A 21,078-nucleotide genomic window follows, 5' to 3' on the forward strand; every position below is an offset into this window, starting at 1 on the left:
CATAATTAATTAAAACAGCTTGACAAATTATTCTCCTCTCTCTGAATTACATGGGTAAAGTCAGTATGGCTGAAGTCCATAATTATCAATGCTAATCCCGAGTCTTCAGTACTTCCCAAAGGATTCCTTATTGTGTAATGCCTGGTGTCCACACCACTTTATAAATAATAATTCATAAGAACAATATCAACAAGCAACTGTACATTCAAAGGCCAAATATCAAATCCTTGACACTGAACATCATGTGCACATCCAAAAAAAGAACTAAAGCCAGAGAAAATTGGTCTCTCTGCTGACAGAAAATAGTGACCATTATATTTTCATAATCACGTTTAGCTCTGCACAAAAAGCAGATGTTCCAACTAAAAGGAAGAGCCAGCATGATGAAATGGTTTGAGAACTGGATTATGACTCTGGAGACCAGAGTTCAAATCCTTGCTCAGTCATGGAAGTCCACTGGGTGACCTTGGGCAAGTCACACTCTATACGCTTCCGGGCGCAATACAAGGTGTTGGTCATTACCTATAAAGCCCTAAATGGCTTGGGCCCAGGATACCTCAAGGACCGTCTCTCTCCATACAATCCGCCCCGCACACTCAGAACATCTGGGCAGCAGCTATTGAGGGTCCCAGTGGCAAGGTTAGCCTCCACCTCAAGGAGGACCTTTTCCATCTCGGCCCCAACCCTCTGGAACATGCTGCCCATAGAGCTCCGCTCGGCCACCTCCCTGGCCCAGTTTAAGAAGGAGCTCAAAACCTTCTTATTTTTATCAGCATTCCCGGACGCTGGTCCTGGTTAGCTTCCTCCTCTGGCAGCAGTGGCTGGCTGGCCAGAAATTGGTTTTAATGTAATTTTAATGTCTATTGTTGTTATTCTTACTGTTTTTATTGTATTGTACTGGTACTACGCTGTGCACCGCCCTGATCATGGGAAGGGCGGTATAAAAATAAAAATTTTATTATTATTATTATTTATCACCATCAGAGGAAGGCAAAAGGCAAATACCCTCTGAACAAATCTTGCCAAGAAAATCCCATGATAGGTTCACCTTAGGGTTGCCATAAGTTGGAAATGACTTCAAGGCACACAATTAAAAATAATAAGAGGAACTGTTCTCATACTTGAAAAACATTCTCCTTGCCGGTCTTGCATTCTCCTCCTCACCTTTATCAGCATCAGGATGATCCTTGGCTATTCTTATGTGTCAGCTGGTAGGCTCATAAACTGCTTGGTAATAAAGGTCTAATCAACATAAGCCCATGGAATCATCAGTGCTCTTGTGTCACAGAAGCTTAGCTGATTAGCCTAGCCATTTCTTTAATGCAGATGTGGGGGACCTCTGGTTCTCCAAATGTTTGGGGGATTTCAACTCTCATCAGCCCCAGTCAGTAGAGTTAATGGTCAGGGGTGACAGTAACGTCAGTCTAACAGAATCTGGGGCCTAACAGTTCTCAATCTTTGACCTAAGAAGAGTCCATGAGATTTTAATGTTGATTTATTTTGCTAAATTGAATAATGTAAGTATTGCATATTCCACACTATGACTTGCAGATTAGTGGAGGAATCTGGAAAGAGGCAAGACTGGATGCTTGTGTATATAGATTTTCAGCTATGTTTTTAAAATGTATATAGTGACACAAGGTCTTATAAGAGCTCAATTTTGAAAACCTAATACAGCATGCTGGAAAATTATTAGAGCCCATCCTAAAGAGCCAATATTGAAATATTACCTATACACTTACTGCATAGCTATGCTTCATCCCACCTCCCATATTATTGAACACTTAAGTCCTAAAAATGTGCATTTCTTCACAGGATCTACTGCATGCAGGAACATAATAAAAATGAAGAATGGTTGAATTATTAACCAATTCAACCAACAAAAATTAAGCAATATTCTTCTTGTTTCTTAACTGCTATAATTCTGAGAGAGAAAACAGTAAGGCCATAGTACTGTGTGCTCTCTTTAAAAGAAAAATCAGCCAAATGTATATTTTCATGTATGTTGTTTGTTTGCTTTTGAAGTTCCACTATTGATTGTCCAGTAGGATTGCAAAGAATCGTCACACATTTTCTGATGTTCAATGAAAAATGGGCAACCATTGCAACTATATTTTTAAGATTTCAAGGACTTATTGTGAAAATTCATTTGCACCACCACCAATAAAAAGTTTTTGTGGGAGGAAAAATCCCAGATTTTGTGCAAAATGCCAAGATTGATTTTTGAACAAAAAGCTATGTATTTTGTGAAAAACACATTATTTAAACAAAATATTTTTGCCAAAACATCCCAAAGTGCAAAATTATACAACAAAGACAAAAAAGCATGAAAAATCTTGTAATTACGTGCAGCAGGATTTTTTTTGAAATTATTTCTTCTTGCCAAAGAGAACAAAACAAGAATTTATATCCCTACTGTTTAGTCACTGAAAACACATGGTACTTTGATAACATTTATCCGAACAGAAAGCTAGATATTTAAAAAGAGCTGACTTAAAAATGTATACCTCATTTGATATAGAGTTAATAACAGAGTTGCAAATACAAATGTAGCCACAGTTTTAATTATTTTGGCAACTCTTATGGTCCACAATATTGTATTCATTCACAATACTGTTCCTTCAATGCACTGAGAGAGCAGGAACAATGCGTGAAGATTGAGATCACTTGAGAATGCTTCAGACACATACTTCCAATACAAACTGCCATACTGAACTTCTTCAAAGTCATTAGCAAGTCTTGTAAAATCATTTGTAATCCTTCAGTACATGGAAATTAATGAACTAGATGCATTTCTGGGCTTTACCTCATTAACAGAAAATTTGGTGCCAGAGAGAGAGAAATAACATGGAAGAAAATCAGGGTAGGTTGTAGCATAAAAAAAGAAAAGGAAAGGAAAAAAAAAGGACATTTCAACATGTTTCAGACTTTTAAAAAATCTAAAACTAACAACATGCACATATAAAATGAAATAACTGGGTCAGGTAAGCCTTGTATAAGTAATCTCAAATATTTTGAAATTTCTAGAGATTATTTGACAGCTTCTTCCAAAATTAATCCTGGGAGATATATCATTGACCTCTAATTTTCTAATGATTTCCATTTTGTTGGCCAAATTTACAGATGTATGAGTTGTTTTTCCCCCCTAAAAGAACATGATGGGGGGTACATGCTGAGGCTTGTTTCGTATGCTTTCCTTTTTTCTCTCCCTCTCTGTTTTGCCATTTACAGCATACTCAGTAAGGGATTCTGGAGACAGCTGCTGTTTACCTTCCCTGTTCTAGGAAGGCACATGCAGCAACAGTAGGATTGGCTAGAGTAACCCTCATTCTTTCAAAGCAAGCTTTATTGCATTGTTTTCTGCAAATATGCTGCTGCAACCTAACACTAAACGTTTCTCCAGCTTTCCTTTACCATCCTCACAGTGGCAATGCCGCTAAAAATGTTCCCATTAGACAAAAGACAAGAAGGAAAAGGGAGGCTAAGAAGGTGTAAAAAGGTGCTTGTTTGTCAAAGGTTTTGTTAACTGAGGTAAACCAGTATAATCTAAGGAAACAGCCCTGGCACAGACGCATCCATCTATTTACCAAATACAAAACGCACAACTGAGGCACAAGATTTAATTCAAAACAATACAATTAATTGGCAGTCTCACTGCAGAACCGATCAGAAGTGGGATAAGTTATATCTAGCACTTCCCTAATATCGGCTTAAAAATATTGACATCTTTCTTGAAATCTGTCGGTCTTTCGTCAAACCCACTAAAGAAGAAGTTAGAATCAAGGAACAAAGGAGGATGTTTTCATGATTTTTGTGAACGTGTATTAAGTAAAAACTGTACACATTAACATACCAGCCTCTTGGAAGCCTGTGGGTGTGTAGTAATGAAGACAAGAGTGTCCATGCTGGTCTGTTACCCCATTATAAGAAAAGTATACATCCACTGAATTCATTACGGACTAAAAAATTCCATGTGAGATTATATCTCTGGTTACATATTAGGAAAGCTTAAAAAAGTGGCAATTACATCTTTTTATTCTTTCCAAAAGTTAAACATCTTACAAATACAAAAAATAATAATAGTTGTGTCTTTTACACAGGTTTCTCTAGGTACATAAAAATTATTTTATTTCCTACAACTGAAACTCCATCTAAAATTTTAAAGTGTTTTGGATCACTTGAAGAGATCAAAACCAACAAATGTATTTACAGCCCTATAAATACAGTTGCATTAAAATTCTAATCAGGATTTTTTTCTGAATGACAACCTAATCCTGAAGAGCACAAAGCTCTGAAGATATCGCTATTATGTGACTAAATATAGCAACTATACAGTATTTAACTTCCAAGACATAACTCAGGAACACCTATTCTGGGGATAATGCCTTCTCATTTTAACCAATTATTTCTGCAGCAAAAGCCTGCATGTTCAGGGGTCTGTTTAGTATGTATTTGTTTCTTTCTTTTTTTCCTGGCAGACAGTCAAACTGGATTTCTACTTGTATTTTATGTACCTGTCTTACATCAACTTAATCACCTTTGCTATTCACTAAAAGGGTTTATGGCCTTCTTTGCCCTTGATTTCTTTTCTCCCTCTTCCACTTGCTTTGAAAATATGCCCAAAGCACTCAGCAAATTCAGTGCCACATGCTTCCTCCCTCCTTTTGGTTAGTTGGAATTTAGATAAAAGCCAGTTACATACCTTTACATTTTAGTAAACTTACCTTGTGTGTATTGGAAGCTGGTTAGCATCTGTGTGGGTCACAATAATCTGATATTAATGATACCCTGATAACCAAGATCAGGCCCAGACCTAGACCTTCTCACATAAAAGGCAGCACACTTAAAGCCCCCCCCCTTTTTTTTTCTTTCTATTTTAGATGTTGAAACAGTTCCTTTGCCCTCTCTTCTCACAGCAACACAGGTGTCTCCTCCTCTGGCAAACTGACATTAAGCTTTATTTGTACTCAAAAAGGGAGAACAGAACACTTAAAAGCTCCTTAAGAATCCATTCAAGTCACAGCATTTGTGCACATCTTCTCCTTGAATTTCCTCACGGAGCCACTAAAGATCACACACAGGGATCTGGATTAAGCCACTGGTCCTACAAACACTTATCGTCTGGGACTAAGCACCAAGCAGAATACAACAGGATTTAACTCTGAGTCAACATTGCTTGGACTGGACTGCAAGACTCCTGGCTTCTCATACACATTGAGAAGTCAATCCTCATAGACGAGAGTTAAGACTTTATTGATCCTGGCCACATAACAATTCAGCATGCAAAACCGAGACCTCACCCATGTTGGGATTAGGCACTCACATTCACCACTGCAAATGGCACTGAGAGGTGAACCAAAGGCACCTCAAGGATAGATTTGCCTTGACTTTGGGGGTTTGTTTCAAGCATTCCCCAAGGATCTCACTCCCGTCCCTCCATGTTCTTTACTCAAGCACCAATCTCTGCCAGGGCACAGGTTCCCCTCACCCCAAGCTAAAATGATGCTGTAGTTTTTTGTGAGTTTTTCAGGCTATGTGGCCATGTTCTGGAAGAGTTTATCCCTGACATTTCGCCAGCATCTGTGGCTTCAGCTTCACATTAAAATACTGCATCACAAAAGCTTCTTTTTCCATTTTGGAGACAGAAGCAGGTACAAGCTGTCCAACACAGGTGACTCCATAAGATGCTACAGATACACCACCCAGAAAGAAAGACATGATAATCTAAGTGAACAATGCTAACAGAGGCATTTGCACCATGTGTCTCACAGGTCCTCTTTTTTCACAGGCAGCTTTGAACCCCATCTCCTTAATCCACCCATGAGTTTCTGGTGGACCATTCTCTCTCTTACACCTGCCCCCAACCTTTCCCCAGCAAAACTACCAAATCTTTGTCCACATCCACCTCCAGCCCCAAAGGTGTTGAACCCTTGAAAAGCCAGGGATGGGCTGAACATCACATTCATCATCCTTTCCCTCTTGCACAAAATAAAACAAAAAGTAGACTCTCTGGCATGGAGGAACCCTGAAAGCCTTCCCAGGTCATTGCAATTTCCATTCTATGGAGAAGTCTCGAAATGAACCCTGCAAAGGATGCATTGTTAACTGCCCTCAAATGGATCTCGACTCATGGTGACCTTTATGGATGAGACATCTGCAAACCCCCCTGTCTTGATCTGACTTGATCTGCTGTAGGACTCATTTGTTTGTCCTTTTAGCTACCCATGGGACCATCAGCCCTCTTTTCCAGCATCACAATTCAAAAAGGATGTTGACAAACTGGAGCATGTCCAAAGGAGGGTGACTAAAATGGTGAAGGGTCTGGAAACCATGCCCTATGAGGGATGACTTAGGGAGCTGGAAATGTTTAGCCTGGAGAAGAGAAGGTTAAGAGGTGACATGATAGTCATGTTTAAATACTTGAAGGGATGTCATATTGAGGAGGGAGCAAGCTTGTTTTCTGCTGCTCCAGAGAATAAGACTCAGAATAGTGGATGGAAGCTCCAGGAAAAGAGATTCCACCTAAACATTAGGAGGAACTTCCTGACAGTAAGGGCTGTTTGACAGTGGAACACACTCCTTCCTTGGAGGTCTTTAAACAGAGGCTGGATGGACATCTGTCAGCATTGATTTCACTGGTGTCCGAGAGCAGCTCATTGGCCTCCATGTCAAGGGGGAGGTCCCCACCCACAAAGCAGAGTAAGATGTTTAGGCTGATTTCTGAGGTGATGCTTTGTCACCTCAAAGCATCTGTCAGGGATGCTTTGATGGAGAGTTCCTGCATGGCAGAATGGTGTTGGACTGGCAGCCCTCAAGGTCTCTTCCAACTCTATGATTCTATAGATGATTCACATCTCAAATGAATGGCTTTTCTTCCTGTCTTCTTTCTTAACTATCCCGCTCTTGCATCCGTACATTGCAATAGGGAATATGATGGCTTGTATGAGTCTAACTTTTGTGCTCAGTCGTATACCTTTGCATTTTAGGATCGGTTTCTGGTTCTTTCCTAGCTACCTTCTCCATTCTTCATCACAGAATCATAGTGTTGGAAGAGACCCCAAGGGCCATGCAGTCCAGCCCCATTCTGCCATGCAGGAACTCTCAATCAAAGCCATCCAAAGAAGACCTCCAAGGAAAGAGGCTCCACCACTCTCCAAGGTAATATGTCCCACTATCCAAAAGCCCTTACTGCCAGCAGGACGTTCCTCCTAATGTTGAGGTGGAATCTCTTTTCCTGGAGCCTGCATTCCTTGTTTGAGGTCCTAGTCTCTGGAGCAGCAGAAAACAAGCTCGCTCCCTCCTCAATATGACATCCCTTCAAGTATTTAAACAGGGCTTTCATATCACCTCTTCACCTTCTCTTTTCAGTTGTAAATCTTTGCCTTTGGGGGATCTGTTCTAGTTCTTTCCTGGCCCCCTTCCTCCATCTCCCTCTGACTGCAGTCTCCAAGGGAAAGTCAACCATCCCAGTTTTGTTGTTCTGCTTTTGGGAGGAGGAGGAAGAGCCCTTACCGGAGCTGAGCTGCATCCAGGCGCAGATCTTGTAGACGGTGGCGGTGTTGCAGAAGAAGAAGAGGACGAAGCAGACGATGCAGGCGAGGACCAGGAGCATGGAGAGGCCGATGAAGAAGGAGGCGGCCTGGAAGGCGCCCGAGGGCAGGCTGGCGAAGTCGGTGAAGCTGCCCTGGCAGGTGAGCTCCCGGGAGAAGGCGCTGCTGCCGGTGCAGAAGTGGAAGAGGCCGAAGTAGCCCTCCTGGGGGGTCTCCACCCCGTCGCCGATCCAGTAGGGCTGGAAGAAGCAGACCACGTTGACGATGGCGAAGCAGATGGTGAAGATGGCCCACAGCACCCCGATGGCCCGGGAGTTGCGCACGTAGTTGGTGTGGTAGAGCTTGGCCGCCTCCTCGGCCGAAGGAGCAGCAGAAGCAGCAGCAGCAGAAGCAGCAGGGACCCCCAGCAGCAGGGCAGGAGGGGCGGCAGGAGGAGGGCAGCAGCGGGACGGGGAGGAGGAGGAGGCCAGCCCCGGGGAGGGAGCAGGGCCAGCAGGGGCAGCACTGGCAGCAGAGGCAGCCCCGGGCATCCTCCTCTCTCTGCCCCTCACACAGGCAGCCCGGGCATCCCCCTCTCAGCCTCCAGAGAGGCCCCAGCACAGGAGGAAGGAAGGCAGCCCCGGGCCCCTTGGAACAAGCCCCTGCCTCTCTCTCTCTCTCTCTCTCTCTCTCTCTCTCTCTCTCTCTCTCTGGTGATGCTGCTGCTGGTGCGCAGTGAGGAGGACTAATGTGCCGCCTCTGGTCCTCCTCCTCCTCCTCCTCTCTCTCACATTGGACTGAGGGATGACGAGGGATTGTGGGAAGGCCACCTGCTCTGCTGGGAAGCCCCCCTCTTTTCCCGCCCCTCCTGCGCTGAGGAGGAGCCTTGAGGGGGAAAAACAGTCAGGCTGCCTCCACAGTGGGGACATAACCCGGTTTGGTCCCGCTTTAAGTGTCTTGGCTCCGCTCTGGGCCCCACAACAAACTCCAACTCCCAGAATTCCATAGCCTTGAGCCGAGACAAAGCGGGGCTAAACCTAGTTATGTCCCCACTGTGGAGGCAGCCTGAATAATATAGGCCCCGAGGGGTACTTCAGGCAGACAGAGGCTCGAGGGGAGGCAACAGGTGGAGCTGGGTTTCTTCTCCCTCAGAGCATACGCCCCTAAAATTGGGGGGGAGACCCCCCCCTTAGTTCTTTTGGGGGGGCATGTGGCCCTGTTCTAGAAGAGTCTGTTCTGACGTCTAGCCAGCAGCTGTGGCTGGCCATCTTCAGAGAATGCTGGACGGAGACAACAAGCCACGTTTTGGCCCTCTAAGGGTGAGGGGCCTAGAGAGGGAAGAAAAGGGCCTTGGAGGGGTGGGAGGCTGCCTCAGCTTGTTAGGGTGGGGCCTCTGACTGTGAAGGGACCCTGGGGTACATTGGAGACTTACACTAAGAGACTTAGGCTTGAGCATACTTAGAATCATAGAGTTGGAAGAGACCACAAGGGCCATCCAGTCCAACCCCATTCTGCCATGCAGGAAGTCTCTATCAAAGCATCCCTGACAGATGGCCATCCAGCTTCTGTTTAAAGACCTCCAAGGAAGGAGACTCCACCACACCCCATGGGAGTGTGTCCCACTGTCCAACAGCCCTTACTTCCTCAGAGGTATCTAGCAGCTGATAGCATGAGTCCTCCAAGAGGTGATCCTACTTCCTCAGAGGTATCTAGAAGTTGATAGCATGAGCTTTCTTAGACTTGAGCCTACTTCCTCAGAGCTATCTAGAAGGTGATAGCATGAGCCTTCCAAGACATGAGCCTACTTCCTCAGAGGTATCTACAAGTTGATAGTATGAGCTTTCCTAGACCTGAGCCTACTTCCTCAGAGGTATCTAGAAATTGATAGCATCAGTTTTCTTAGACTTAAGTCTACTTCCTCAGAGGTATCTAGATGTTGATAGTATCTAGAAGTTGATAGCTTTCCTAGACTTGAGCCTACTTCCTCAGAGGTATCTAGAAGGCAGGGCTGGATAAACTGTCAGGTAACTAAGGCTTGGTACACATTCACCCGAAAGGGCAGGCTGGGGCTGCCTTTCCTTGCCACAGCAACCAAATTGCACGGCACTGTTACACGGCAAAAAAGGAGTGCTGAAAAGCGGCTCCTTTTTGCACAGCTGCAAGCAGCCTGCGGCGGCACAAACACATAACTGCTGCACGGCTCCATTTGGACGTCATCGCTACACGCGCCATGTATACGGCGCCACACAGCGATGACACCCTCATCACGTGCGAGGGGTGTGGGGTGTGTGGGCGTTCCACCCCCCAGGCAACCCTCACACGTGATGAGGGCGCCTGAAAGGCCGGTATGTACCGGGCCATCATCAGCTTGCCTAGACCTGAGCTTACTTCCTCAGAGGTATCTAGAAATTGATAGTATCTAGGATCAAATCTATGGAAGCTCATGCTATCAACATTTATCATTCAGTGAGTCTCAGAGGTGCTGCAAGGTCCCTTTGCATACTCATTTGAGAGAGCCAGCATGGCAGAGTGGGTTGAGTGCTGGACTACCTCTCTGAAAGCCAGGGTTGCATTCCCCACTCAGCCATGAAACCCACTGAGTGAGTGACCTTGGACAAGATACATACTTGTCCAAGCGGGAGGCAATGGCAAATCTACTCTGAGCAAATTTTGCCAAGAAAACCCCAGGGTCACCATAAGGAGGAAATACACGAAGACACAAAACGACAACAAACCAGAGAAAAGTACTGAGAATACCATGGATGTCCAAGAAGGCAAGCAAATGGGGCCTAGAACAGATCAAGCTTGAATGCTCTCTAGAAGCCAAGATGATTAAATTGAGTCTATCTTACATCATGAGGAAAAAGTAATCATTAGAAAAAGCAATGATGCTAGGAAAGGTGGAAGGCAGTAAAAGAAGAGGAAGACAACATGCCAGATAGTTAGGCCCAACCAGGGGCCTGGGCCTGCAACCTGAGCAGAAAAGTTGAGGATGGTGGAGTCAAACTTGACTTAGGGGCAGTTAACAACAACAACAACAACACAGCTGCTGTATGGGTTCATCACTTAAAACAACAGCAACCAACCATTGGAATAACCTAGTTCTTTGTTACTGGCCAGAGGACAGGGTTGGACAACTAGTGGCCTTCCAGATGTGGTTGGACTGCAGGTCCTACAACCCCACAGTTGTGCTGAGAGTTGCAGTCCAACAAGATCTGGAGGGCCATAAACAAGCTTCATTTATATACCACTTCATACTGCCTAAGCAGTGTCTAAGTGGTTTACAACTGTAAGCTAATTTGCCCCCAACAATCTGGGTACTCATTTTAGCAACCTGAGAAGGATATAAGCCTGAGTCAAGCTTGAGCCCTTTTGCTGGTCTTGAACTCGCAACCTTGTGGTTTTGAGCGAGTGGGTGCAGTACAGGCATTTAACCACTGCACCACCAGAGTTGCCTGTCTTCTGTGATACACCACACAGAATTTCTGAATGACTATCAGAATGTACTAAAGCAAGAATGGTTGGTTGAATTAGATCATGGATTTGAGGGACCATCTTTGATTAAACTACTTCACATCTATCTGGTCACTGGAACATGATAGAAGTAGCTCAGTAGGTGTACACAGAAGATCTTCTTGCATTGGTGAACATAGGAAAGGTAAAATGATGGTTGGAGTCAAGAAGGAGAGAAATAAAACTTCTAAGTGCATTGAGTGTGCAACTCTAGCATTTATACGCCATCCAGTCATGCCACACATGTACCAAGAAATTGGGTACCATAATGCATGAACACTCTAGAACAGAGATAACATGGCTACAGAATGTCCTGTCAATAAAACGTCACAAGATTGGTTGGCTGGTTTAAATAGTTATAAACTACTCTGTATTGTGGAATCTCAAGGTGGTGAACAAGTTAAAAACAATTTAAACAGTTTAAAACAAAACAGTACAAGGAATTTTACAAAATAAATATAAAAACAATTCAACAGATTCAAACAGCTTAATCCTCTTCATATAGCAATTCTAATGAAGGGATTCTGGGAGCTGTAGTTCTGACAAGTAACTTTTCTGATCTTTGTGCTTGCCTCAGTGTTGGAAAGATTTGAGTTTATCACACAGGAGGCATCCTGTGCAAAAATGGGATTTAAAATGGGATTTAAAACCTGGGGGGAAAAACTAAGAAAACATACAAAGATGTGATTGATTTTCAGACACATTGGGGTTAATGCAACATTAAACTGGCTAGAAAGTCAACAAAATGCGATGCTTTTCACTTTCAGGATTTTCCAGAAGAAAAAATTATCCTGTTTTGTCTACTTTCTAGCCAGGTTAATGTTGCATTAATGCATCTTATCAACGACATCATCTGAAAATCAATTGTGCTTTTGCGCATCTTTTCTACTTTCTGTCTGGGTTAATGTTGGGTTAACCCAGATGTCGTTTGATAATAAATCTGCTTTTGTGGGTTTTTTCCCCACTTTAAATCCCATTTTTTCATGGGATCCCTCTCATTTGATAAACTCCATTGTCTCCCCCCTTTCCTCTGTTGGATCAACCAACAGCTTTTACTGGGAAATAGGTGATGCCCATTTTCTTCAGTCATTCTTTTTTGTCCCATGGTTCCTCCTGCCCCAACTCTCCAGGCTACTGTACTTAATTCCTGGCTCCTGGACCTCTATGTGCCCAAATGTGCCAATATGCATGCATTATAAGCATGAGCTGAATGCTGTGAAACACAGAGTTATTCCCTGTAGCATATAAATAGGCTAATGCATTTATGGATTATTACAGAGTAATCCATCAAAAGACTAATAATCCTACTAAACCAGAAGTTTAAAAGAGATTCAGAAATATAATACCATCATTGATGATATAAGAGCATGTGAATCAGCTGATTACCAAAAAGCTCTGCAATTTTCATCATATGTCAAATGGGGCTTCACTTAAAGCTTGTTTGAATAACTGAATTTTTTAAAAAATTAGGAGTTTGTTCAATGAATGCCTATTTGCTTGTTTGTTTAACTTATAGCCTATAGACATAGAACTGGAACTCAAAGCCAATTGAAACAGGTACAGATAAAACAGATTAAAACAGATGTTTAAAATGCTAAAACATAATTAAATTACAGTGTTAAAACACTATTTTAAAAGTATAGCATTAATCCATTAAAAACTCCTTTATCAGCACAAAGTTAGTCACTAAACCCACGTGAATAGAAGGGTCTTTGTGAGTGGCATCACAGAGGGTTGTGTGTGCAGGAGATGTGGTTCACATTGGGTGACACTCCAGAGGAGGGGTGATGCCTGGTTGGGTCCCCTTCAGTTCAGGAGGGACGAATGCTCACCCTTCCCAGCTGCTCCATCACAGGGACAAAGCCCAGCAACAGAGCAGCAGAAGGGGCAAAAACATGCCCTTCCTGGGTGACACCTTCCACGCCAGGTAGTTATGCCACTGGTCTTTGCTTGATCATGGAAGAGCAATGCAGAAAGGAACAAGGTAGCCTTTCTTGAGAGGAAGTCCCACAATCTGGGAGCAGCCACCAAGAAGGCTCTCTTTTGCTTCTTCACCAAACTTGCTAGTGGGAGGAGGCTTCCCTAAAAGGGGGCCTGAACAGACAGGTGAAAATAAAGCTGTTTTGGGTCACTTTGGAGGTATGCTGTTTAAATGATGCATGCGTCCTAAGAGGCTGGAAGCCACGCCAAAGCCATGCTCCAGACCTAAGGACTGGAGCACAGCTTTGGTGCGGCTTCCAGGCTATTAGGACGCATGCATCATTTAAATAGCATACCTCCAAAGTGACCCAAAACAGCTTTATTTTGGCCTGTCTGTTCGAGCCCAAGGTCTCAGAGCCCAGGCCAGTTTGTACGGGAGGATATGTTCTTTCATGTAGCCTGAATGCCAGCCATATACGGCTTTATTCACCATAACAAGTAGTTTGATTTGTGTCCAGAAAAAGACAAAAATAAAGTGAAACTGTTGTAACAAAGCCATTACATGCTTCCTGTAATTGGCACCATGAACAGTGTGGCCATGGCCTAGCTAAACATCTGAGCATATTTTAAAAGCAGACCCACACAAGTGCGTTACAGGAAGCCCGAAAGGATGCAAAATAAGGCATATTTCACCAAGACCAGACCATGTGTCTTCAGAAAGAGGCACAGATGGCATGTTAGCTTTAACTGTGCAAATACATTGCCAGCCACATTAGAAACCTAGACATCCAGTTGCAGGATTTAATTGGGCAAGTATAACCCCTTCCAACATAGGCTGAATTCTTATTCTCTGATCTGCTTTTTCACAAATCCACCTTTGTCTTGTTTGGATTAAAATTCCTTTTCTTTTTCATCTTCATCAGTCCATAACTGTCAGCAGACACTTGTTTGTTAAGTCATTTAAGGTATCAGCCCACAAGCCATGCTTTGCTAAATCAGGAATTTTAAAGTGAGCTTTAAGCATCCTGAGAAACAGTGGTTTTCTAATGTTCCTCCTGGAAAACCTTTTCCTACTGAGGTTTCTCTATATCTGACATGGAACCTCAGTGCATTTCAAATAATTTAGGGAACACATTGTAGAAGCATGATAAATTAATTTGGAATAGTGTCCTGTTGTATCCCACTGTTATTCCATATGAACAAACACTGGAACTAGAATATGTACAACAACACTATGTAGTATGTTGAAAGAGAAGACTTCCAGCAGTGAAAGAGCTGTTTCATGGGAGCTTTTCCCATGTTACTGCTTTCTTAACTGGGAAACTTTGGGGTCCGAATCCTATTGGTTAGTCCTAACCATGGGAGACTCCTTGGATGCCCTTATCACTGATGACATGGGCTAGGCTTCTCCTTGTGAGAACAGAAGGAATGCAGTGTCACCATAAGGCCTTTACCAGTGTGTTCTTTCCCATTCCCAGGAAGTCAGCAGCAATGGCTCCAAGGACAAAGGGACAGCAAAATGTGGCCCCAATCCAGATTTTAGGTGTGGACATCAATGTGACCTCAATGCAGAATTTCCTGGGTAGGTGTGGTGCAAATCCAGACCAGTGCACACATGTCCATAAATTAAAGTTTTGCTGAGTGTTTAAGGACCTTCACCTCTCTTTCTGGATGAATCTGAAAACTGTCTAGTCAGACAAAGATTCTGGAGCAGCTTATCAAATTACTTGCACACAACTATGGAGAATAATTAGTTACACTAGCCAAGAATATTCTTGCTTTGTATATATCTAGCTTTTAGAAAGTGATAGTGGTAGTAATACTTGGCCTGTCAAAGTTTTTAGTGAATGATGATTTTCACTGGGAAATCTAATAGCATCAGTAACAATGTGCTATTCTTTTGACTCCTTGTTGAGTGACATGGCTTCAGATGGAGAGTCAAATGCATAAGCTTAGTTGAATGTGATATGATGAACACATGTGGTCCCTAGTAAAAATGTATACTGTAGAAAGGTTATCTCTGTATCACAGACTAGCAGCAAAAGTGTCTTGTGATCCATAGATAAGAGATAACCTATTCTATTTTCATTGATTAGAATCAAACATAACAATAAATCAAGTTATGGCTTGTGATTGTCTCCAAAACTGTTACCATAAAAAAAAATCAGGGGTTTTAAGACATGCATACTACAGTTAGATTCCACAATTTGTTCTTCACTTGTGAAATCTGGCTTGTTCAATTCATTGCTTTAAATACACACACACACACACACACACACACACACACACAGACGGTATATATGAACCCAGAACCATGGCTTTCTCTTGACTTATTTCCCTAACTGCCCAGTCTGAAACAAGCTGACAAAAGGAACAGGGCAGAACAGAACAGAAATGGAAAAATGGTTTGTTTACTCATTTGTTGGACAATTCCATGTCCCTTTTCTTTAGTATTGCTATCATTATTATAGACATTTTTTTAAAAAAAGGAGTATAATAATGTGTATTTCAAAAGCATAATAGAATTGTATTTGAAGTTGTGGACAATATCATATGGTATACTGCAGAATTCTTTCTCCATGACCTACAATTCTTGGCTGAATTCTACTACTGCAAAGTCCTTGAATGTGAGCTTTGCAACAATCTCCAGATATTACAGGGTATTACATGATGTGAATAGATGATGGGAGTGTGACTAAAAATAAATAAGTCTTCCTAGCTTCTCTGATGCCTCCTTCCATTTGTTTGTTCATCAAAAACTGATAAACCACTGTTGGAATTTCTTACAATGGCATAATGGATTCATAATATGTTGAAGTAGCCATGTTTATCATAAATTCAAAATCTATGGCATTGCGGTGATAACTTTGTTGGGCCAACCAGAAGACACAGGATTCATTACACTAGTTTTTGAAGTCTACCTGGTAAAAATGATAAAAAATCAGATAAATATGGTAAAACATCATACAGGGGAAGAAAAGTGGTTAGAGTCACACATCTGCATATTGTTTGCTTGAGATATTCTGTACCTTCCAGAATGGAAAAAATAAATTTTATTGCCTTATTTTATTGCTTTTCTTCCCAGATACCCTACAGCCTTTAGGAGTAGGGAGCAGAGCTTAAACCCTGTCTCTATAACATTTAGGTTATCACTTCAGGGTCATTCCAAGTCCTAAAGTTTCTGGAGCAAAACCTAAAACCTGGGATGTAGGGACAGCCCCTAATGATGTCATTAAGGGGTATGCATTAAGTACTATACAGGGATTACATTAAGAAAGGGGAGAAAAATAGTGGTAGTGATGGAGGCAGAGCTATCCATAGTCATCTGCTCCAATGTATGTGCAATGTTTGTCCTCTTGCTGGAAACCTCACTGACTACACCTACACAAAATGCAAATTGCAAGAGAAGGTCAGTGCACTACAGCTTTGACTTGTAGCTCTTTAATACATCAAGAGCACAAGGACTTTCTTGACAGAACACAAGGAGAATTGATTCTACAGAACCAACAGGAAGAAACTGTCAAGAATAAACAAAGATTATAACAGTGAGGAAATACCACAGTTACCATGAGGACAGTTACCATCAGGAAGAGATTGGTAAGGGATTCAGAATTGCTTCAACTATGGAACCTCCTCCTAGATCTTCAAGAGGATAGCAATGGTGAAGCTGCTCAAACAGAAGCCAGGAACAAGGCTTACTGAATACTAAGGAAGGAGTCAGTGTAACTGCCAACTGCAGAAAGAAGAAAAGTGCTCTTGGTTGAGGACTATATCAAGGATATAGAGGGACCTTAGTGCCAGACTGACAAGATGAAATGGGAAGTGTGCTGTCTCACTGGCGCCTGTATCCAGCATGTCACTAACAACTTGCCAAAATTAATTACGAACACAGATCAGTATTCATTTCTCTTTATGCATGTGGGCACTAGTGACGCTGCCAAGAACACTCTTGAGATCACCTCAGACTGTAAAGCTCTGGGCAGGAAGGTGAAGGGTTTAGAGACTCAGATGGTATTCACTCCAGTTTTGCAAATGAAAGATGTAGGGGCACACAGGGATGGCTGGGAGTTGGTGCCACTAGTAGAAGTTTTGCTTTTGGGATCATGTTATTAACTTTTTTAGACAGAGCACTATTGGCTATATGGGCAGCACATCACAAAGACCAGGAAGAATGTCTTTGGAAGTAGCATGGCAAATCTAATCAAGTGATTGGGGGGTTGAAGAGAATAGCTCAAGTGTCTATCCCAAGGCAAACTCTAAACACAAGGATGTGAAATCTACAGGAGAAGCTGAGGGAGAGAATGGGATTACATAGGAGTTTATCACTTTAAAACGAGATGAAAGGAGGGATTATCTCATGCTAAATCACCACCTAATCACTGTCCACCATCAGCTCAGGTCCAAGCAGGGTCCCAGCTGCACTCTGCCAGCACTTTTTTGAAGTCGGAAGCTTTCCGGTTTCTAAAAAGTGCTGGCGGAGTGTGGCTGGGACCCAGGCTGATGGCGGACGGCAGTTAGGCAGTGATTTACCATGCAATAATCCCCGACTCCATCTCATGTCCCAACTCCAGCTCCGGAGGCTGGAGCTGGTTTTAAAGTTCATGTGATATGCTCCATAGTAAAGGTCACATGATACTACTAGCAAGAACAAACAAGGCTTTAGATACACCAATTGACAGAGTTTGGGAGACAAACAAGATGACCTTGAAGTCCTAGTGCACGAAGTTAAATATGAGTTTATAAATCTAGGAGACCTGACAGGATGACTCCCGGGATTGGAATATAAAAACATTTTTATCAATTATTTTAGATGATGGGATAGAAGGAATCATTATCACATTTTCAAATGATACAAAACTGGGAGTGAGTTACACACTGGATGATAGGAACAGAATTCAAAAAGAACTTGATAAACTAGAAAACTGAGCTGAAACTAATAGAACGGAATTAATCAAAGAAAAATGCAAAATTCTAAATTTCAGACATAAAAACCAAATGCTTATGTATAGTATGTGGGATACTGCACCTAGCAGTAGTAAATCTGAAAAGGACAAAGGGATTATTGTTAACCATTAAATTGAATATGAGTCAGCACTGTGATGTTGCAGCAAAAAAGTTAACTAATATTTTATCCTACATTAAAAGAACCATTGTTTTCAACTCATGGAATGTAAGAGTCCCACTATATTCTGTACTAATCAGACCTTATCTGGAATATTGTGTTAATTTCTGGCCACCTCATTTTATGAAGGATATAGACAAGTTGGAGCAGGTTCAGAGAAGGGCAACAAGGATGATAATAAAGTACAACATTCAAAATCCACAAAACAGTACTTTTATTGGCTAGCAAAAATGCATAAAATATATGTCACAGGCTTTTGAAGCTCCACTGGTTTCTTCATCAGGCTAAGATGTTAAAAATAATACAGGTGGAGAGGGGGGATGACAGGCCTGATGTCAAGATGTTTGTGGTGGTGTTCTAAGTATAGAAGGATTACTATACAGGCATGCCACTCCTCCTTCTAATTCTATGGTTCCATGATGTGATGGTTTTATTACACTGGTCTTACACTGAGTATCATATTAGGAGAGCTCAAGTTTAGAAATCACCATAACTACCAGATGATTGTGGATCTCTGATGGTGATTCAGTGCAAAAAATCAAAACAAAAATAAACCCAAACAAATGCAGGAACCCCTATTATTTCAAGACTTAGTGTTGTTCATTATTTACATTGGAGCTAATATACCATTTGAGATTTACTTAAGTTTAGTAAAAGTCCAGTGAAGTTTGGAAAGCTTGCATAATGTAATTTATGTTTTGTATCACTGCTTATAGATTAATTAAAGTAGTATCAGTGAACAACCCATGTGTGGATATGGGAATCATTCTGGTTTATCAGTTGCTTGCTGCAAATTATAATTATAATCCACTACTATATGGGGTTAGATCAATTGAAAAGCATATTTTTCTTTCTGGAGCAGGTTTGATTGTCTGTTCAAGAGGAAAGAGTATTGATCATAACTACACAACTATCCGTTCCTGTCTATTCACAGCAGATTTTAAGAAATGCATGGAACACACAAGGTACACAATAACACAACATCAAACTATTTTTTGTAAAGCAATCACTACAAATTGGTCTTTTGAGAACCATGCTCTCTGAAGCAGCACAGGCTTACTCAACAACTAAATATGTTAGGTTTTCAATTTCATTTCATTGACAGTAAATTGCTTTACTTTTTAAAAACCTCCCTTAGCCTTTTAACCAGTCTTAGCATTTATGCTTAAATTTGCACTCACCACAGTGACTTTAAAAGGGACAGAATAGTGCAGTTCTTTCCCAAAGTGGTTTCTTAGTTTCCCCCTCCCCCTTGGCCACATGTTTCTCTTTGACTTACATTCTGCCTGGCAGAAGTCTAGTTTGGCAGGTTTCCCTGAAAACTTATCATTACTTGTGGCTGGCAATAGCACCAGAAGCATCAAGACACAGAGGCAATGACAGCAGTTGGATTGGCACTTTACTGGATAACAATAAGTGCCTCCAGCAACCATTTTCTTAAGTTTTCTTATTCACTTTCTGGTTGACTGGTAATGCCAGTATGTCAGTTTGACTTTATCCATTCTGTCAATAAAATGGTAGGGAGGCCTCTTAAAAACAAAGCAACCACCAGAGGAGATGGGAATTGGGGCCATGGTGTTACATGGTGCTAATAGAGATGTTGGTTTCCCCACACCACGTCAGGAATACTTCCACATTACACAGTTACAATGCTACAATTCCACTGGAACTGTCATGGTTGCATCCTATGGCATCTTAAGGTTTGCCATTTAGGAAGGGGTATTTAATAATAAATAAATAATAAAACTTTTATTTATATACCGCCCTTCCACTGATCAGGGCGGTGAACAACATAATAAAAATAATACATACAGTAAAACCAATTAAAACAATCATAAAACCCCCGGTCAGCCCTCCAACTTGCCGTCAGCAAAGAGAGAGAGGCCATCTAGGACTTCACTCGGGGAATGCAGTTCGAAATAGGAGGGTCTTTAGATCCCTCCTAAACTGAGCCAGGGAGGTGGCCGAGCGGAGCTCTGTGGGCAGCGTGTTCCAAAGGGTCGGGGCAACGATGGAATACGTCCTTCTCATTGTAGAGGAGAGTTTGGCCCCAGGAACCCTGAGTAATTGCTGCCCAGAAATTCTGAGGGTGCAGGGCGGAATGTATGGGGAGAGACGGTCCTTAGAATTTAGAATTCCAGGGCATCAATACCCTAAAGCAGGGTGACCAGATATCTTCTTTTCTAGAACATTTCAACCTTCTGTCCAGAAGGAATTTCAAAATGTCCTTTATTTTGAGCATTTTGACTAAAAAGCATGAGTTTACATTATTATTAGTGTTTTTAGCTTTTATTTTGTAGTGCTATGCCTTTCTCTTGAATGTCATCCATTCTGTAGTGCCTTGTCCTCCTTTGCAGTTAGGAGATCTAGTCACCCTGTTCTAAAGGCAGTGGCATCACGGGGGGGGGGGGGGGTGACAGAAGAGGGGTGACACCTCCTCCAACCTTGGTGTTGTTGCCTTGTTCTCCTTGTGAAGAGAATGACAAGGCAGCACCCAAGGAGACGAATGCACCCCTCCCTCGGTGCCATCACCTCATTCTCCTCATGAAGCCCTGCCTCCTGCACTGGGTGATACCAGGGGTGGTGACGCCACTGCCTAAAGGCACCGTAACCTGTCTGATCTTGGAAACTAAGCAGGGTCAGCCTTGGTTAGTACTTGCATGGAAATCTGCCAGTACCAGGTGCTGTAAGCAATATTTTACAGGAAGGAACCAGCAAAGCCATTTCTGAGTATTTCTTGCCTAAGAAAATCCTATGAAATTCATGGGGTTGCCATAAGTCAACTAGCGACTTGAAGGTACATATACACATTTAGAATTCTCAGCTAGAAAGCTATCATGTTTCTGCAAACTACAAAACCCAGAACACCATAGGATGTTGTCATGGCAGTTGAAGTGGAATCATAGCACCATAACTGGGTAGTGTGAAAGGGCCTCTTGAATCCTGGCTATAGAGGCTCTGTAGTCTCTAATCTTTTGAGTTCTGCCAGTCACT

General features: G+C 42.3%; 1 protein-coding gene across 2 annotated transcripts in view; it reads right to left on the minus strand.

Annotated features, from left to right (window-relative positions):
* Positions 1-8,298, minus strand: part of LOC149312404 (LHFPL tetraspan subfamily member 3 protein) — a 257,670-nt gene extending 249,372 nt beyond the window's left edge. For both annotated transcript variants that reach the window (XM_089524563.1, XM_089524564.1), the window contains exon 1: positions 7,513-8,298. In XM_089524563.1, coding sequence (XP_089380689.1) covers positions 7,513-8,080 — 568 coding nt within the window. In that variant the 5' untranslated portion in view covers positions 8,081-8,298. The remainder of the gene's footprint in view (positions 1-7,512) is intronic.
* Between the last annotated feature and the right edge of the window lie 12,780 nt (positions 8,299-21,078).

The sequence above is a fragment of the Sceloporus occidentalis genome, unplaced genomic scaffold, assembly GCF_023333645.1.
Source record: "Sceloporus occidentalis isolate IW3139 unplaced genomic scaffold, rSceOcc1.0.p SCAF_5, whole genome shotgun sequence".
Lineage (NCBI taxonomy): Eukaryota > Metazoa > Chordata > Lepidosauria > Squamata > Phrynosomatidae > Sceloporus > Sceloporus occidentalis.